We start from the raw sequence: 20,119 nt of genomic DNA on the forward strand, positions 1-20,119 counted from the left end.
TCTTCAGCACTTAGATATTCATATACGCCATTTTCAACCAGCTCCTTCTTTGTCATGCCCAAACATGCATTCCTTCCGTGCATCTCTCAGACGCTTGATAACAAACCAAGGTTAGTATTGCATGATCCTAATTTGGTACACAGATATTCTAACAATCGAACGACAATGATGGATGATTTATAGCATATCTTTTGAGCTTGTACCTCAAACGGATCACATTCAATTTTTCCCGCCAGTCGTCGTTTCTGTATTGCAGGTAAAAATGGTTCATAGAGCCCCACAAAGGACTGATAAAAAGTAGCAGCCAGTTTGACAGAAGTAGGATGACATTGGTCACACTCGCTTAGCCTCTTTCTGAATTCCAAATCATCTAGTCCATCTTCAAATATTGATGCGGGTAGGCGGTAATCAGATGGTATTTTTTGATAATAAGTCTGCTTCAGCTGTTGTTCAATATCTAATATAAAAGGAAGAGGTATATCATCGTCTGCTCCATGTCGAACGCGCATATAGTATGGATGAACTATAGCTGATATCATATCAATATAACGTTTGCCTATTATTGACTGGATAACAGATTGCGGTTCATCAGGCATTGGCGTCACATCGCATTTGATAAGATTGATGGTCGCATGCATCTTTCGAGCTTCGTTTCTTACAGTATCATTATAATATGGCTTGTGCTGAACAGGTATTCCACGCCAGTTATTGACATATTGAATAACAGACATGATGTACTGAAAGGCAGTACCCTGTCTTTTCAACGTTTCATATTCTCCTATCTCACACGTTATCGGCTCCTTGTACTTGTCTTGGATTAGTATATGTCGTATCCTCAAGGCAAACTCAAGATACATGGACGCTTCCCGAGGATATAATGTGTTTGCTTTATAAGTGGCCATGTAGACAAAAGTCATCATTGTTTCCAAGCTTGCATCATCAAACCTATTTTCAATCAAATCTCTCGCTTTCTCAAAGAATAGTTTACTCAAGCTATCCATTTCTTTGTAAGATACCAATTGAGCGATATGTCTACAACGATCTGTTAATATGGCTGCACAAAGAGCATACACCACCGGTGATGGTTCCGCTCTGTCTTTGATAAATAGTTTCCAAAACGTCTGCTGATGAAAGGAGACTCGATCCAAGAATTGACAGGAAAAGAAAACTTGAAGAAGGCTTGTCATGAGAATGACCAGCGACTGATTGCTACTGAATGTAGATACTGTATCCTTGATAATGAAACGCGATTCATTCTCATTGTATTCTATGCATTTTATGATTGCGTCAAAGAGCCCCTTTCGAAGTTTTTTTTCAAACTTCTGCCGGTGAATATAGGCAGTACAGGCATTTAGCATCGCTTGCTTTGACAAGGAAAAATGATTGTTCGATAGGGATTCAAGGTGTCGTAATAATTCGGTGTGTGTTGTAATATCAGTGTGGATGGATATAGTTCCATTTTTATTGAGCGAAAGTTGCCAATTTGTTGCTGCCGTTTCTTGGATTGTAGAACCACTTTTGTATTTTTTCTCGGGTCGTTTCTCGGATTGTAGGCTTTGTAAATTCTGCTCCATGTCTTGTATCATATTTTTTAAGCATTCCACTTGAAGTTGTAATTCACTGCAGTTGTCAAATTCATTTTCGTGCAGATTTGGAGTAGGTATAGGTTCCAAGTAGTAACATTGAATGTTCAGTCGTTTGCATCTAATTTCAATAGCAAAAATAAATATTCCACATGCTCTTTTCGACTATTTTTAACCAAATACCTTTCACAGGGTAATCCTTCAGAGCATTTCTTTTTTCTTTCTCTACAGCCTTTTTTTAAAAGTAAATATAAATAACAAGCATTTTCAATAGAATCTATGAGGATTACATTCACATGGTGTTTTCTTCTTTCTTAACCCAGATTTGCTTTGCATTAAAACCTTTGAAAATAATAGCCAAAAGAAAACAAAGAGCTGAATAATTTGACAGATTATCTTATCGATTTTCATTTTGTGATTTCCAAATTTGGACCGTTAATAGTAAAGGGAACTTGGCCGAGCATTTTATAAGACTTCTTTTCTGCATCTTTCTATCTTTTAGTATAAGTGAACTAAGGTATTTTGATATGACTTCTCTTTGAAACATAGTAAAAGCTTTTATTCGTGTTGGTGATGATAAAATTTGATGTTAAACTTGCTTTTATGATTAGGATGCTTTTTTCGGCAGTACTATTTTTTTTGAGACTTCAAGTTGATTTTTCACCAGAATCGCAATTGTTTTAGTTTAAAGGCGCTGGCTAGGATGAGATGATAATGGAAAATTGTGTTTCAAAACTTAGGGGAAGAGTTTATTATTTGATATATCCTTTTTTTTTTGCTGAAAATATTTTGGAAGCCTTTAACAAGAATATTGATAAAGGCAACAATAAAAACCAAAGTTACTTCTGCTCAGAAAGACATCAACAAAAAGTAGTATTCATGCAAAAAGCAGAAAGACTGCTATAATTAACAATATCAATAAAACAACCTTATATCGTATATACAACGTATATAAGGAAGAGTTTATTGGTGTAGAATAACAGAAAAATAGCACACAAACATTAAGAGAATAGGTCTAAAGTCAGCATTCAATGATTTACTCCAGTAGCGCTTAACTTTTTCTTTGAAAATGACTAAATTTGATTAAACCCCTCTTCCACTCTTTGCATTAATAGCTATCAGTTTGTACTGATAAATGAGTATGAATCATAATGAGTAACCGCTTATGATAATTTTGATTTAAGACCCTATCTTTTTAGCTTTATAATAGCCTCTCGCTTCAAATTGAAGCACATTGAGGTTGGTGCCTGATACATTACATCTTTCCCGCTGACTATCATAAGTTGAAACTGTATTCTACTTTTCGAAAATGACAAAACGGGAAATAGGATAGATTGCCAAATTAGGTGGTTGTAGAAGACATCACCTTTTGTGACTGTGACTAACTACAATTTTTTTTATTGGCTAGTTGGAGAAAACCCAAACTTGAAGTGGGTATTGTGTGTGAACGCTCCCTTTTAAAAAAAAAGCAAATGTCCTACTCACCAGAACTTTCTGATTATTATTCCGAAGAGGAAGAAAAAACTATACAACCAGTTTCAACACCAACAATTAAATTAAAATTAAAACTAAACCCTTCCCCTTCTACAGCTTCAACTGAAAAAAAGCAAAAACATAAAAAGAAACATAAAAAGAAGCACAGAAAAATTGAATCAGAAGAGGAAGAAGATGATTACGTCGAGGAGCCTGCTGTTCATCCAACTGCAGGCGGAAAAAGACCTTATGCTTTAATTCAACAACAGAAACAGTATCAGCAACATTCCGAAGACATTGAAGATAATGATGATGACGATTCTGAAATTTATCATCCAACAGATGTGAAGAGATCAAAACGCGAATCTTTTGAAAGTGAAGAAGAAGAAGAATATTATTCATCCAAACAGCCAGTATTCATCCCACCTGCTCAACCTCAGGGACCTAGGCTGGGAAGACCACCAAAGCAAAAGACAAGACGCTCTTCTTCAACAAAATCAAGTACAAGTGCAGCAGAAAAGCCTAAAAAGAGAGGTCGACCTACCAATAAAGCCAAGGCAGCTGCACTACTCGCACAACTTCCTCCCAAAATTCCCGAAAATCCAAAAAGAGACTTGAAGACCATCCTATCTAAATTATTAGACAACTTGCAAAAGTAAGCAGGCATTATTTATAGGATGATGATTGGAAAAAGTGAGAGAAAGTTGACCTTTTATCTATAGGCGTGACATGTATGGCTTCTTTTTAGAACCTGTGGATCCTAATTTTGTACCAGACTATTTAAAAGTGATCAAATCACCTATGGATTTCTTAACCATGTCTAAAAAGTTGGAAAGAGGTGCCTATACAAACGTAGAGGATTTTCGACAAGACTTCAACTTGATTGTGAGCAACGCAAAGTTATACAATGCGATAGATACCATCTATTGGAAAAGTGCCGACAAGTTGTATGAAGTAGGTTCAAAATTGATTGATAAAGCAGAAAAGCAGTATGAGGAAGAGATGGCTTTGGCAGCAGCAGAATCAGCTATGGCAGGAGAAGTGCAAGATGGAAGAAAGTCATCTCTTCCTGTCGGACGCAAAGACTCCCTTATAAAGGAAGAGGATGTAGATATTATGGGAATTGATACAAATACTTTTTCTCTGCGTAAACACAGCAGACAAGGTTCTGAAACAACTAGCATTGACATTGCCAGCTCTCGTGTATTAACTCCTACGAAATCCACTTATAATAAAAAGAAGAAGAAGAAGGTGACAGAAACAGGCACTGTCTATGGACCAGATGGTTCATTGCATGCAGTGGGTGGAGGTAAGAAAAAATAGTGATCATATAAGAGAGAAGGATACTTATGTTTTCAGTATCCGATGTTGCCGCATTGCTACCTGTTGAAAATCCCTTTTGTGAGCCACCTCAACTGATCACCAGTAATCCTGGCGCGCTTCCATCAGCGTTTTACTTGAACCGTCAATCTGCAGATGACTTCTTTCGTAACAAACACCAAGTCCACTCTGCTCACTTTTTAGATTATGGACCCTTTACGACCCTGGGACATCAGCCTCCAGGCGCATTTTATACCGCACAGGATGCTTCTTACATCTATCCTTTATTTGGAGACGATCGAGGCGAGGCTTACATGAAGAGTTTATGGCAGTTTTTGGATTTGGAGAAAGATGATAAAGAGCTGATTGAGATTGTGGAAAACAAATCAAATTATTTGACAAGAGGAGCATGGAGTGTAGTAAAGCAAGTGTTGGAAAGAAAAAATGAGAACCTGATAAAGAAAAAAGAAGAAAAAGCAGATGATACGGTGTATATGGCTGTCGAAACAGAGTTTGGGCCTGTGGATGCTTCCTCTATAGTAGATAAATTGGAGCAAAAGTTATTACCAAATACCAATGAAGAAGGACAATCCGTAGCTGCATGATTGTAGCCGTGTGTGTGTGTGTGTTGTGTGTGTATGTAAATAAAAAAAAAAATGCATATAAAAATCTCTTTTTTTTTTTGTGTGTGTGTACTTAAGTGTATTCCTTTTTCTTGTATTTTTATAATGACCACAACTGAAAATAAGAAAGTAAGAAGAAAAAGTTGGAATAGATCTTTTGATAACAAGTTTGCTTAGTTCATGTATTGCTTTCAAGGAGAAATCCAACAAATGATGTTTGTTTTTGGCGAAGTATCAGATCCTTTACAAGAAACCACTCTGCTTGTAGAAGATATCGTTCGCTCTCAAATCATTGAAATTGTATTTTATGCTTGTTATTTATTCTTGTTTTCTTATTGAAGCATTTTATTAGATTATACAAGCTGCAGCACAAGCAAGTCGTAGGAATTCCAGACATCTGAGTGGTGAAGATTTGATCTTTTTGATGCGACATGATCGTGCCAAAGTCAATCGGTTACGTTCTTTTTTGAGTTGGAAAGACGTCCGTAAAAATGCAAAAGATGCTTCTGGGGATCAAATAGACGATGTTGTAGGAGAAACAAATACAGGTAATGAAAAGAAGAAGAGAAATAGAGTCAATTTAGAAAAATAAATAAAGGGAAACTACATCGGAGTATTATCAAGTTACCTTGGGAACTTGTCAATCAATTTTCTGATGTTATTGCCAAATCAATCAGTGGAGAAGAAGATTCAGAGGGTGAGGATGAAACAGAAGCTTATAAAGAATCTATTCAGCAACTCAAGGACGCTGATGAAGTAACGCGTGTCATGACAAAGGAAGAATACGTTCATTATTCTGAATGTAGACAAGCATCATTTACTTATCGCAAAAGCAAAAAGTTTCGTGACTGGGTCAATATGAGCTCTATTGTGGACATAAAGCCTAATGATGATATTATAGATTGTTTGGGATTCTTGGCGTATGAAATAGTATCTAAAATAACTTTGACGGCGATCAAAATAAAACGAGATGTGATGGAAGCAGCAGGTGAACAAGAGGATGAACCTAAAGGATTGGGGCACAAGAGGATCAAAGTAGAACAAGAAAACAAAAAAGATACAAAGCGAAGAGAATGGCTTCATGATCCACTGATGATCACAGTGACCTCAATGGATGGAACAGTTGAAGATCAATCGATTGAATCAGAAAACTCATCTACTTTTGATTCTCAGGGTTTGTTTATACCATCAAAATCTGAACAGACACCTTTGCTACCAGAGTATATTCATGAAGCCTTCCGAAGACTTCAACAGATACCACAGCCTTTAAAAAACTTTAGTGGTGGTTTAACAAAGACACGAATATCGTTAATATAAGAAATGATTTATTATGAAAGAGAAATGCAGACATTATTATATAAAATAAATAATTGATATTTCTTGTTAAAGAGGATATAATGAAATGTACAATGAACAAGCTCTTACTGCTTGAGTGTACACTGAGCAAAATCTTCACGAGAAGAAGCAAATTGAAGAGCAGCTTGATAATGATACCAAATACCACCGCAAACAAACAAGTGCCAGAATTGATGAGAATGACCGAGTTTGTCGAATTTGCCAGGCCAGAATTTTTCAGGGAATTGATTGCCATAGATAACAACACCAGCGACATAGCAAGCCAATGATTTGAAGACAGGGGTTAACCAACCAAATGTTTGAAACATACCACGAACAAAGGATAAGTGAACGATGATGATGGCACCTGAGGAAGCAAGGGCAATAAAGAAAGCAATTCGAAGCCATCTTCTTTCATGATTATCAAACCAAGCCTGAAATGGCATGCTGACACCCATGATAGCTAAAGAAGAAGTAGCGATCATATAAGCATTACGAATCGCATCATCACAATAAAAGGCATAATATTCACAAAGTATGATACTAGCACAGATGAGAACAGAGATACCCACGTAATCTAAGCAAGCGACTTGTTTGTATATCTTCAAGTTGTTGATACCAGAGAGTGTATGCCACACAGTCGAACAGACCAAACATTTACAAGCAGCCAATAAAAAGACCAAAAAGACAATACGATCCTTGATTGGTATATTTGACATCAACTTTGAATAAAAGAATTCATAAATCCCGACAGAAAGTAAAATGATGAATCCCAAGAGATGTGTCCAGATATTGCCAGTTTCGTTATGAACATAAAATAGAGAATACCAACAGTCTGCAGCGGTGTTCAAGAAACGATAGCCAGTCAAGATGTACTATTGTTTTTGGAAACTCAGCATGCTATTAATTTGAAAATAGATGAGGTATCTTTTACCTTGTTATTTTGCCATGGTGTGGGTAGCTCGTCATACATTAATAATCGTTTGGTACCATAACTCATAGCATCTTTTAATTTATCAATCTGTTCATTGGCTACTTCTGCTACTTCATACAACTTTTCTTCTACTCTTTCCCGCATCTTATCAGCACGTCCGAGAGCATCCGATATCTTTCCATCCAGCTCCTCCATTTTGATCATGAAGGCATCAATGGTGTTATCCAACATATCTCTGTTATTCAGATTATCCAATTCATGGTATTTTTTAGATAATTCTGTTACAGCGCTCATTAAATCATTGTCCTTTTCTAAAGATATTCTTTTATGTGTATCTTCTAATGCCTGCTCCCATTCTTGTGCAAAGTTTTCTAATAGTCGGTAAGCTTCATTGATCTTTGTCAAAGTATAATTTTCACTGCTGACAACTGCACTTTCAAATTGTGATAGACGATATTTAAATTTTTTCATTAATGGTTCAACTTTATCTTTAAAAAACACTTCAAAATCTAAAGAATCGTCATGATGAAGTACAGTACGAGATCGAATGGATAGTAAATTTTCCATCTTTTTTTATATGTCTTGATTGTATAATGATTCTATTCTATTTAAAAAAAAAAGTAGAATAAAAAAAATAAAAAATAAAAAAAAAATTTAAATGATTTTATATCACCATTTTTTGGGTAAAAAAATAATGGTTTTTTAAGGCTTAGGGGAGTTTTTTTTTTTAATACAACAAATCAAAATTTCGTTTGTTACTCGATATATAAAAAGCATAATTGATATTTACCAATAAAATGATTTCAATAGATATTATATCTTATCTTTCTATTTCATTAAACAAGTATTAACCACTCAAGTGTGCACAGATGCATAAAAATTCATCTGCATTACTGTCACCTTTGATTCAAACAGAAAGGTCCAAAAATGATTTCAAAAGTTTGGGGGAGAAGCATTTTTTCCTTTTTTGATTCTGAGCACAAGCAAACCCGTGAAAAATGTCCGCATCAATATGATTGGTCAAATGAAGAACACTGTATTTGTCTGGTTCAAGCATTTTTTAATTTTATTCTTTATTTTCTTTCATCCTTTTTTTTTATGAGTAAACTTATTACGGAATTAAAACCTATTGATTTAAGTCTTGCAGAGACAAAAAGGGCTTTAATAGCTGTTAGTCCTACTGTTTCTATACAAACAGCCTTAAACTTGATGTCCAATAATAAAATTACATCACTTCCTATCTATTCTCACAGGGATACGGATATTGTGAGTATCATCAACTTGCTCGACATCTTGCTTTATTTAGTTCAAGACAAGCAATTGAAGCTACATGATCCAGTCGAAAACATTTTGGGTCTTGACAATGACAGAGAAAGCTATCGAATGCATAAAACGGATCGCACAGACAAGCTTGCTGAGGTAATAAATAAATGGCCTGATTCAGCAACTTATTTTCATTAGACTTTACGTGTATTTGCTTCTGGAAAACATCGCTCACTTGTAGTTAATTTTAATGATCCTTTGGATAAATGCTGGTTATTATCCCAGACAGACATCATCCGACATATTGTAAACCATCCAGAATCAGTCACCGGTTTACTCGATTTGGAAATGCCTGTCAATAATCTCACGCTGCTTTCAAAGCAAACACTTGTCACTGCGTCTGATCATGAAACTGCATTGGATGTATATCAATTTATGGCAGATAAAAACTTTGGTGGATTACCTATTGTTGACAAGTAAGCTATTCTATTTTCTATATGTTTCTAAACTTACATGAAATACAGAAATGGTGAATTTGTATCTGATATCTGTGTGGAAGATTTACCAAATGCTAATCTAGAGACGATAGATCAATTAGTTCTGCCTTGTAAAGACTATGTGAAGGTAGGGAGGATAAAGAAAATATAAAATAACTCATGTATTTTATAGAAATCATCAAACCATATATCTTCTGTCGTTGCAACACCTCAAACTCAATTGAAAGCAATCTTGAATTTAATGATACAACATGATACCCACAGAGTATGGATATTGGATTCAAAAGATTCCAAAAAAGTAAAAGGTGTTATCACAATGTCTGATATTATAGCACTTTTATGTCATCATCAAACTTCTATTTTTTAAAGCATGTATTTTATTGATGTTTATGCATTAAAGCAACTGCTACTGAACCAAGTGTTTGTCTAATGTATTCTCTTTCTACGTCATGACCTATTGAATAAATAAAAAAGTGGTCAGTGTATATGAATTGATGTATTCTATATTTACTATCTTCTACTTCTCCCCATCTTTCCATTTGATGAGTCATTTCAACATGAGCAGCCCTTGCCGCATTCTCAACCGAGACACCGTTCTTAACTAGAGCGAATCCAATCAAGAAACTCTTTGAGCTCATCACTGCCTTTTCAAATGCTGCCAATTCCAAGGCATCCATTTGTTCAACAATCGTTCTTAATTTTTCCTTGGTTTCGTTGGGTTGAGAGATAGCAAAGATATTGTTGGTTGTATTGATCTTGACATCATATGCCTTTTCTGTCCATTCAATGATAGGTTTCCAATAAGCATCTTGAAGTCGAACAAGAGCTTCAGGAAGTTCTTCATGGTAACAAACAGAATCTGTGTCAAAATAAGACATGAGCTTGTCAATCACTGCGTCTCTTATTGTTGGGTCTTCAGCCAAGACAGGATCAAAAGCATCGAACGAACGTGCAATGATTGAAGTCTAACGTAAAATGTTGGTATAATTATGAATAATTACTTTGTAATTTACCAAAGGTAATGAATGTGGTTTCAAATTTTTAGTTTGTGCATCCCATTCAGCAGCTGTCAACAATGCCAACTCTCTTTGTTGTTTAGGGAATTGAACAATATGTTTACTAGGTGTACGTAGATTACGTTGATCGAGAACAACTGTAACCTTGTCTAATTTAAATACATTTAGTCAACACTTTTCTTTTCTGGTTGATTATTTTACTTTCATCTTCTTTTATGCCAGCCTGTTTCCAAAAACGAGTCATTGTACGCTCAGCGCCTTTTATGATAGTTAATTAACTATGATTGTATACGAAGCGTATTTCCTTACGTTGTGCAGCAGCTTCTGCGTCTTGTAAACAAGCTGTACGGTGAATAAAGCGAAGGCTAATGTGGTTGAATGGTCGTAAAAAGGTTCTCATTTTCTATTCCAGGGACAAGCAAAGCAAAAAAAAAAAAAAAGTAAAATGGAGGGTATTGCCACTTTCGCATGTAGGTGGCTTGTTCCGAACCGGACAATCTCCTCACTGCACCCTTCTCGAGTACAGTTGGCTAAAAGAGGAAAATGCTGTACATCTGTGTGTAAAGAGGCGTGAATGGATCCTGTTGCTTCATTTAAAATAGAATTGAAAAGGAAACTTACTGCTTAAAGTGGTATAAGGGGATATATTAATAAATTCCTTTTGTTGCTGATGCAAGCTATAAAAGATGTTATATACACTTGATCTTTAAAGGGGAAATAAAAAAGCTGCTTATTGTTACTAAAAATAGTTTTTAATGATTTTTGCATTATAAAAAACAAGGCATTGAATTAAAAGAGACTTGTTTTTTTTCTTTTTAAAGCAAATATATTTAAGGGGAATCCCTTTAGAGTAGACGAGATGCATAATAAAAAAAAAAAGTATCTGATTTTCTTTTTTTTGCTTGCCCTGAGAAAAAAAAATATTTTTTTTTATTTGTAATGACTGGTTTAGTGTCAGTACCCATTATGATGTGAGAAACTAATTAAAAATCTACAAAGTATTAATGCACATAAATAATTGCTTACAAACAAAGAGGATCGTCCATAAAATACAGAAAAAGAAAATTAAAAGTGAACAAGGAGAACAAGATTTATCTTCGCCTAATTTTGGGTGCTTGTGACACATCATAGCATTCATATTTCTAACTCAACTTTATGTCTTTCCTTTTTTTTTCTCTCTCTCTCTCTCTTTCTTTCTCTCTTTCCTTATTGTCCAAACCATGACCTCTTCTTCTAATACTCGTAGTAGCCGTACAAAGAAACCTATAATAAATAATGTCATTGGTGGTGATGTAAACAAATCAAAATCGATAAATAAAAAGAAGAAACAATTACGTTCAAAAACCAATATTTCAGTGGATCCTGATCGATTACAGTATGTATTATGTATATTTATTTAAAGAATAAAATATGAACATCACAATAGGTCACAGCAGCAAAAATTAGAAGCGCTTGATATAACCACCCAAATTGATCCCTCAGAGCACCCAGATTACACTCGTCTAATGAATAAACTTGAAGAATCAAAGCAAAAAAAGTTGAAAAAGATTAAAATGTGGAAAGATCACGAACATCGTCTGATCTTTGACTGGTTTGCTTCACAAAAGAAGCAAGCTTGGAATGATTTTTATGTAAGTTTATTACAACACACATACACAGTCTATTTTATAACATCCCCCCCTACAAAGTTTGATCGAAAGAAGGCAAGAACGATGCTTATAGAACAAGTACATACTAAAATGTTGAGAATAAGACAAGAATTAAGTCAACTCAACATGAAATGTAAAGAAGTTGATTCTCTATTTGTTTTCTTTCACATAAAAATTAATCATAATTTTGATAGCCAAAACACAATATCAAGAATATGATTACAGTGGTTGGGTACCACCTGAGAGACTTCATACAATTGATATCCTTTTTTTTAATATTAATTTTATATATCACCATTACATTTGTTATCCTTAACATTGATTTACGCTCTTTTGTAGATGGCGCAACCAATGAAGAAATTGATCGCGACCTTACAATAGCCAAGCAACCCTACAAGGGAAATAATACACCTAATCTTGTTTATTCTGATTATGAATCAAGGAGCACAACAGATACTCCGATAGATGAAGTGGACATCTCAATTTCACACAATGAACGCAGCTCAAGGAATGAATTCTATCTCTATTCTCATTTTAATCATGATAGACAACAACAACAACAACAAAAACAACAGCAACAAGATTGGTAGTCTAATATTAATACTTTATGTGTAAAAGAGAAAGAGTGTATTTCCTCTTTTTTGTATAGTTTTTCTTTTTATTTTCATATAAAAATCTTTTTCCTATGTTTGTGTGCCTTGTTATTTTATTTTGTATAAAACGTTTATCCGGTCCAATGGAAAAGCAGTAAACACTATTTATTGCCTATAATTGTTTTCCAAAAAAAAAGTTTATAAAAAAGGGGGGGATAGAATTGATTTATAAGATTGTATTGAAATGATTATAAAAAATAAAATAAAACCATCAATTTACTTTGTTTCTTTATTTCTCATGTATTCTTTGTTTCATTACAAGATAAATACCCTTAACATAAAAGGGTTGCACCTTTTGCCTCCCTTGTGTTCAATGCAAATTCACAGAATTTCTAAATTTATATTCTTTTTTCTATTCGTGTCATGATTTGCCACATACTCCATCCTGTCTTTTCCTCTTTATGTTGCATAAAAACTTATTTTTTAAATAATTAGGATGGAGAGTAATTTGTTTATACTGAAATTGTAGTGTGGAAGATCACTTTACCCTTCATTCACATATAAAGCTTTGTCGGACAATCATATAAAGTGACACATGCAGAATAAAAGAAAACAGCCAATAAGATTTTTTTGATTAGAGTATCTACGCGCACACCTAAAAACATGCGGAGAAAATGCCAAGCCTATTGTAGATATCGAAAGTGACCCGAAATATCCATGACAATTTCAGTTTTTTATCGATAACAACGTCATAAGTAACCTAGGATTGGAGGAGTGTTCATCAGGAAATTTCAAAGGATGTGCCTCTTTATAAAAAATGACCCCCTAGCATAAAGCAAGATAAGATATGTACAATGATTCCCTAAAGTAGCCATGATGAATTCCTTTTTGATTCATAGCTCTTGAGATAACCATCTTGACCGTTGGACAAAAATGTCGTTTGTGGGAAGGCACTTGGGGGAAAATCTGGGGAAAGGAAACGATTGCACTAAAATTTCATTCTCCTATCATCTTTCAGTGTGGAGATAATGGGAAACTGTAGAGAAACTTGGGCCAATGCCTGGTAAAACTGAAGATGACAGGTGGTATCTACAGAATGAGCAAGTTGAAAGCTAAATAATGCACTTATAAACAAGTAAGAAGGGACATGAAACAGGAAACTTTATTCCAAGAAAAAGAAAATTTAATGTAGTTCTTTGATCTTTGCTTTCCCTTTTTTTTTTTTTTTTTTTTTTTTTTTTTTTTTTTTTTTTTTCCCAAAAAATTCAATCAGGAATCAATTTACCCGCATCCCTAGAGACTTTGCCAAAAGAAGTATAAACAATATGTAATCTATGGTGGGGACCCTGAGCAGACCTATTAAGTTTACTGAAACAAAATGCGTAAATGACGCTAGTCTAAAAGATAAAAAAAAGTATAAAAACAAAAGGGAGTTTTTGCTTGTCTTCTTCCTAGCATTTTTCTTTTCATTCAATTCTCTCTCTCTCTCTCTCTTTTTTGTAGCCCCTTACTTTTGCTAGTATAAAAAAGAAATGAATAAAGCAAAAGAACAAGATAGTATGAATCAAAAAGATCTGGACACCTTTCCTTCCACAGATATGGATGGTGGGCAGCATCTTGCAGCAGACAGAGAAAGATATAATGCTGGAAAGAGCGGTCTTTCTGGTTTTATAAAGAATCCTTATGTGTGCTTAACTGCTGTGTTTGCTTCTATCGGTGGTGTACTCTTTGGATGTAAGTTTAACAAAACTTGAAGATGAAAATAGCTGACAGATGTCATTTCACAGACGATCAAGGTGTCATTTCAGGTGTTCAGGAAATGGATGATTTTATTGAGCGATTCCCAATGAACTCTACACAAACTGGTTTTATGGTGTCTATTCTCGAACTTGGTGCTTGGCTGGGCTCTTGGATCATTGGTTACTTTGCTGACAAGATTGGTCGAAAGCACTCTATCGTCTTGTCCACTGTTGTATTTTTATTGGGTAGCTCAATTCAAGGTGGTGCTCAAAATGTTGGTTATTTATTGAGTGGTCGATTCATCACTGGTATGGGTGTCGGTGCTCTTAGTTTATTAGTGTAAGTTTATATTCTTTTGATTCACATCCACTCACATCTTAATACAGACCCCTCTATCAATCCGAGATTTCACCTCCTGAACTTCGTGGATCGCTTGTTTCACTTCAACAATTGGCTGTGACATTTGGTATCTTGATCTCTTTCTGGATTGATTATGGTTTAACGAGAGTCACTGGACAAGCCTCATGGCGTGTGCCTCTCTGTATTCAACTTGCTTTTGCTCTTATCCTTGGTATCGGTATCTTGTTCTTTCCCTTTTCTCCACGCTGGCTCATGGGTCAAGGAAGAGAAGAAGAAGCCTTACAGGTCATTTCCAAGTTACGTCGTCTTCCTGAAGATCATCCTCTTGTCATTGAAGAATGGAGAGAAATCAAAGTGTCTGTTGAATTTGATCGTCATGTCGAACGAGAACTCTATCCTCAATACACTGACAAGGGAAGCAAGGGTCGTATGATGATCGGGCTGATGGGTTACCGTGATTTGTTCCGAAAGGGCATGTTCAATCGATTGGCCATCGGAAGTCTGTTGATGTTCTTTCAACAGTTCTCTGGTGTAAATGCTCTCATTTATTATGCTCCCAAAATTTTCCAATCTGTCGGTCTCACAGGTGACTCGGTTTCTTTGTTGGCCACAGGTGTCGTGGGCATCATTAACTTTGTCATGACATTCCCCACTGTTTTCTTGTTGGATATTACTGGTCGTAAGATTGCATTGATGACTGCTTCCGTAGTGATGACGATCTGTATGATCGTTGTGGCTATTATCACTGCTCTCTTTCAACACGATTGGCCAAGCCATACAGCTGAAGGATGGGTTTCGGTAGCCTTTATCTATATCTTTATTGCCAACTTTGCTTATGCTTGGGGTCCTATTGCCTGGGTGATTCCTGCAGAGATCTTCCCCTTGAGAATGCGTGCAAAGGCCATGAGTGTGACTACATCTGCTAACTGGATGTCGAACTTTATCATTGGTCTTATTGTACCCACCATGCTGCAAAATATCACATACGGTACCTACGTCTTCTTTGCTTGCTTTGTTGCCATGTCTTTCTTCTTTGTTTGGTTATTTGTACCAGAAACTAAGGGACGTTCCTTGGAAGAAATGGATGAAATCTTTGGTGGTCAAACTGCTGCTCGGGATGCTGAAATTATGAATGAATTACAAAACAAAGTTCAACAATTTGCTATACCTGTAAAGAAGAATTCTGCTTAAAAAAATATTTATTTCTGTATTATTTTTATATTTACAATGTAAAGTTTCCTTTTTTTTTTCCTTTTTATTTCATAATCATAATAAACTAGTGTTTTATAAAACACGTTAACCACCATAGCTTTACAATATATATTTTTATTTTTAAAAATCAGGGAATTTGTCTCTATAAATGTCTTCACATGGTGCACCGTATTGTTCATTTGTTTCTGGATATCTATCAAAATGACTTGCATCACCATCACCTCTTATTTGAGGAATATAAGGAGGTCTGATCTGACGACTGACAATTTTATTAAAATCTACACCAAAGAACCATGGATGGTTTTTTATATCATCCGCTCCATTTTTAAGGTTACCATAACGACGCGAGAGATCAGCGGTGATCAAATGCTTTAACAGATCTTTTGCGTTCGGATCAAAGTAAGTAGGCCAACGAATTTTGCCTTGTATGATTTTCTCATAAAGTTTAAGATGATCATCATCATAAAATGGTGGATAACCAGCCAACATTTCAAATACCAACACACCTAAACTCCACCAATCGACTGCTTTACCATAACCTTTAGATTGAATCACTTCCGGAGCTATTCAAGATTGTTATACAACTTCACTCTACCCTAGCTCGTTTCTTTTTACCTAAATAATCAGGTGTACCACATAAAGTCCACGTGATATCTGGCACATATTTAGCAAAACCAAAGTCTGTAATTTTGATGTGACCACTGGCGTCCAAAAGTAAATTTTCAGGTTTGAGATCGCGATAAATGATATTTTTGTTGTGAAGATATTCCAAAGCCAGAGTGACTTCAATTGCATAAAATTTAGCTACATGATCAGGGAATCGCTTACTTTTACGAAGGACACTAAAGAGTTCACCGCCAGGAACATAATCCATCACCATATAAAGATTAGCGCTATCTTGAAAGGTGCCCCAGAGATTGACTAGGAATGGATGAGCGACTGATTCCAAAATGTGCTTTTCGTTATTAGTGTGTTCTACTTGTTTTAATCTCACAACTTCTGTCTTTTTTAATACTTTAATTGCATAATATCGATTATTGTGTCTTGATTGAGATAAATGAACTCGTCCAAATGATCCTGTTCCCAATGTTCTTAGTAAATTAAAATCATCTAATTTTAATTTAGGTTTGCTTTTGCGTTGATTGATAATTGTTGTGTCGGGCTGTTTGTGTCGATGAATAGAACTGCTATTGGTGGTTTTAAATGAGAATCTTTTATCTAAAATAAAAAAAAAAGAGGATTAATACTAAGCACATTTCTACCCAATTCATCTGCTCCTCTTACTGCTTCCTAAAAAATTTGCTGTGTGAGTGTTTATCCTTTGTTTTATGTGTGTTTAGGTTACCTGATATAGTAGGTTGGGATATTGCAACACCATTTTCTGGTATTTTCGGTAGATAATTGGATGAATTCAATCTTTCTTCTTCATTTTTATGGTTTTTTGCTTTATCAATGATTTTATTAAGAAATGACATTTCTTTTAGTAAAAAAGAGAGAAAGAGAAAAGAAGAGAGAAGGTGGAAACCCCTTTCTTTTTTTTTTTTTTTTTTTTTTTCTCTTTTTCTCGCTCCTCCAAAAAAAAAATAATAATACAATTTCCGCTTAATGAAAGCCGTTCATAACCAAATAAGGTGTATGTGCGCATTGGGGCCCAAAAGGAGAAGTGCATTTGCCACAAATTTATTCTTTCTCTAGCTCCGTTCCTCCGATTAAGTTTGTGATTATTCTATTATTTTACTTTTTATGACAGTAAGCATAAAGATCATCGTTATCTTGAATAAAAATATTTTAATTTTGCTTATAAAGCAGCAGGTGCCATTTTCATAAAGAGAGAGGATTAGAAAAGAACTCACTCTCAGAATACTCCCACGTGTCGTTCTTTATGAGCTTTATTTAATCCTATAAACAGTTGTTGTGAATTAAATAATGACATGTAAACACGAAAAGTATACAGCACGTCGCTTTCTTATTCAAATTCTTTTTTTTTTAATCTTTGCACTCATATTTTTGGTTATATGCTTAATACATCAAGTAAAATTACTGTAAATAGATTTTTAATAAAAAAAGCTATAAACAATAGCGCGAAAGGTCGGAATTGAATACATGATCTTACGCAAATTTTGCCTACTTGATATATAATTTTTTAGGAAGGAGCATATTGATCTAGAGCCACAGGCAATTGGGCGCTTTATTGAACCTACTTTATTACCATTCTGCATGCATATAAAAATGCCCACACTAGGAGCGCAGTAAAAGAATAAACATTTACAAATTGATGTCGCACTTTGTGAAACTTATATCGGAAAACGAAATGGAATAAATTTCAATAAGCGCAAGTCGTGTTTCTCTAGCTTACAACATCGCGTCAATAGTATCAGAACGTTAAATGAATATTGCAATTATACGCATTTATTACAAGAATACTACCAACAGAAAGTGATTTCTCTCTTTTTTTGCCATTTTCAATCAGGCTTAGTCGACATCAAGAGGATGCAATTAAGCTAATTTATTTCTTTAAGCGAATTGTATCGATTCGAATTCAACGTCTCCATACAGGCACATATTCTGTCAGGAAACTCGAAATGAAATAAACAATGCTGTCAAAAAAGTAAACAAGCAGTAATATACGTTTAAATTTAGGAAATTGCATGTATCAACCCCAACACTTTCCCAATTGATATTTACAAGTAGAAAATAATATGCTAACCGATGAACAAGGAAGAACATCAGGATAAACTGTAAAAGATTTGATAATAAATACAGTTATTTTTTTTTTTTAAAAAAAAAAAAAAAAGTTCAAGAATATAGCTATTTTATACCCTTTATTAAAGCCTGTGCATTTTAAATTTACTATACTGTGAATAACTAGCATTCTAGATATTTCAAAAAAAGCTCAAACGACGGTTTCTTATCAACTAATTAAAAGCAGCTGCCGAAACAGTAAAGAAAGTGGTTGGCCTTGAAAGTTTAAACGAAAGCGAGCAAAGGAATTCATCAGCATAAACGATACAGCAGAGACATACCTCTTTTATAGTAAGCTATATTTTGTTCTCATTCGAATGATATCAAAAACTATATAAAGCTGAAAAATACATATCAAAGTGGTATTAATTTACATCAACCAACAGCAATACAAACAGGATTAGCGTCAAATGTTGCGTCCACATGTCACTTTCCAACACAACCCAGAACTAGAGTTCTGCTTCAGTGGCCAGTTTGATAAAACTTAGGATATTGTACATGTGAGCCATATCGGTTTGATGAATGATTATCATCTCATGCTATTATTGATATATTCACAATAGATCAATCAACGTGAAAAAAGTAGTCTTTAGCAATTGACCTAGTTATATCCTTTCATTTTTCATATTTTCAAAAATAAAAAAGTTATTGACATGTAAACAGATGAATGTACAAAAAAATGGAATGAAAATAATATCACAAATAAAACTGACCCCAAAATATTAAAGTCGAAACAAAGATAACAGAGATTCTTTTCTACAAAGCGTATCAAGATTAAAAATCAAAACAAAATTTAAAGAAAAAGCATACATCGTTTAACATCTGAGACAAACGAATACAGTTCTTACTATTGGCCTCGTCTTTCTCTTTCCTTCCCTATCTCTTTCTTAATCTAATTAAAATATGACATACAGCAACAAAAGCAATATCATTTATCATATTATGTTGTCATTATCCTTGATATTGTAAACTAGCTTGACCATTGCCACTTTTTAGACTATTTATTGATCCGATCAACTATTATATATGATTCATTAATTATAAACCTCATTTGCTCGCTGCGACTAGATCTATCCATTTGGATGAATCTATTATGGTAAAGCCTTTTTGGACTCAAGTTTAAAAGAAAATGTAGAGAAAAAGGGAAAGGGGCGATCAGATATTGCCAGATCTGAAGAATTTAGAAGGGCAGCAGTATCAAAGAAAGCATTTATCAATGAAAAAAATGGTCGGCAGTACGCTAGGCAGAAACTCTGATTCGACAGATAGCACAAATGAGTCTATTAGCAAAAATGCCAAAGGCAAAATTTAGTTTGTCCTTGTGATTGAATGCTGCAAAAACCAGATCACATAAATAGACTGGGTTGTGAGAATCGTACTGAACACGAACAGTCTTCTCAAATTCTTTCAGGTGCAAACAGAGCTAAGATTCCGAGTCAATGTGTATGAACAGGGTGATGGATATCATGGACATAGCCTCTATTAATGAGCAGTCGTCGAAGCCGGAAATGAAGTTGGCTGGAAGGAGAATGGCATAGAATAAGGGGGAAAGAAGCTATTTAAAGCATATAGTTTGCAAATGGAGGATTTAAAATATGGACGACAGCAACCTGACTTGGAGAGACTTTACATTCGTAAGCATTTCAGCCTTTTGGCGAGGAGAGAATTTAGAATCTAGAGGTGTGAGTCGTTTCTGAGAGAGTTTAAATAGACACAGTGAATGCGGATCAAGCTGGTAGGTAGAAGCAGTACTAGAGGAAGCTTGAACCAACCACTTTA

General features: G+C 34.8%; 8 protein-coding genes across 8 annotated transcripts; 4 read left to right on the top strand and 4 right to left on the bottom strand.

Annotated features, from left to right (window-relative positions):
* Nucleotides 1–86: 86 nt before the first annotated feature.
* On the bottom strand, nt 87–2,047 carry RO3G_02043 (uncharacterized protein; the record flags this gene model as incomplete). Its single annotated transcript, XM_067656634.1, has 3 exons — nt 87–1,704; nt 1,767–1,815; nt 2,017–2,047. The coding sequence occupies 3 exons, from the start codon at nt 2,045–2,047 to the stop codon at nt 87–89; spliced, it is 1,698 nt and encodes a 565-aa protein (XP_067512735.1).
* A 1,008-nt stretch (nt 2,048–3,055) lies between these two features.
* On the top strand, nt 3,056–4,981 carry RO3G_02044 (uncharacterized protein; the record flags this gene model as incomplete). The annotated part of the gene is made up of 3 exons (XM_067656635.1): nt 3,056–3,711; nt 3,779–4,365; nt 4,416–4,981. 3 exons carry the CDS (start codon nt 3,056–3,058, stop codon nt 4,979–4,981), a joined length of 1,809 nt encoding a protein of 602 aa, XP_067512736.1.
* Nucleotides 4,982–6,211: 1,230 nt separating this feature from the next.
* RO3G_02045 (uncharacterized protein) lies at nt 6,212–7,835 on the bottom strand (the record flags this gene model as incomplete). Its single annotated transcript, XM_067656636.1, has 3 exons — nt 6,212–6,263; nt 6,425–7,209; nt 7,269–7,835. The coding sequence occupies 3 exons, from the start codon at nt 7,833–7,835 to the stop codon at nt 6,212–6,214; spliced, it is 1,404 nt and encodes a 467-aa protein (XP_067512737.1).
* Nucleotides 7,836–8,477: 642 nt separating this feature from the next.
* On the top strand, nt 8,478–9,395 carry RO3G_02046 (uncharacterized protein; the record flags this gene model as incomplete). Its single annotated transcript, XM_067656637.1, has 4 exons — nt 8,478–8,687; nt 8,730–9,007; nt 9,056–9,155; nt 9,201–9,395. The coding sequence occupies 4 exons, from the start codon at nt 8,478–8,480 to the stop codon at nt 9,393–9,395; spliced, it is 783 nt and encodes a 260-aa protein (XP_067512738.1).
* A 10-nt stretch (nt 9,396–9,405) lies between these two features.
* On the bottom strand, nt 9,406–10,288 carry RO3G_02047 (uncharacterized protein; the record flags this gene model as incomplete). The annotated part of the gene is made up of 4 exons (XM_067656638.1): nt 9,406–9,482; nt 9,540–9,993; nt 10,042–10,193; nt 10,246–10,288. 4 exons carry the CDS (start codon nt 10,286–10,288, stop codon nt 9,406–9,408), a joined length of 726 nt encoding a protein of 241 aa, XP_067512739.1.
* Nucleotides 10,289–11,264: 976 nt separating this feature from the next.
* RO3G_02048 (uncharacterized protein) lies at nt 11,265–12,283 on the top strand (the record flags this gene model as incomplete). The annotated part of the gene is made up of 3 exons (XM_067656639.1): nt 11,265–11,419; nt 11,471–11,675; nt 11,888–12,283. The coding sequence occupies 3 exons, from the start codon at nt 11,265–11,267 to the stop codon at nt 12,281–12,283; spliced, it is 756 nt and encodes a 251-aa protein (XP_067512740.1).
* A 1,535-nt stretch (nt 12,284–13,818) lies between these two features.
* RO3G_02049 (uncharacterized protein) lies at nt 13,819–15,577 on the top strand (the record flags this gene model as incomplete). Its single annotated transcript, XM_067656640.1, has 3 exons — nt 13,819–14,020; nt 14,053–14,365; nt 14,413–15,577. The coding sequence occupies 3 exons, from the start codon at nt 13,819–13,821 to the stop codon at nt 15,575–15,577; spliced, it is 1,680 nt and encodes a 559-aa protein (XP_067512741.1).
* A 141-nt stretch (nt 15,578–15,718) lies between these two features.
* RO3G_02050 (uncharacterized protein) lies at nt 15,719–17,073 on the bottom strand (the record flags this gene model as incomplete). Its single annotated transcript, XM_067656641.1, has 4 exons — nt 15,719–16,161; nt 16,214–16,816; nt 16,883–16,888; nt 16,944–17,073. The coding sequence occupies 4 exons, from the start codon at nt 17,071–17,073 to the stop codon at nt 15,719–15,721; spliced, it is 1,182 nt and encodes a 393-aa protein (XP_067512742.1).
* Between the last annotated feature and the right edge of the window lie 3,046 nt (nt 17,074–20,119).

This window comes from Rhizopus delemar, genomic scaffold (genome assembly GCF_000149305.1).
Source record: "Rhizopus delemar RA 99-880 supercont3.1 genomic scaffold, whole genome shotgun sequence".
Taxonomy (NCBI): Eukaryota; Fungi; Mucoromycota; class Mucoromycetes; order Mucorales; family Rhizopodaceae; genus Rhizopus; species Rhizopus delemar.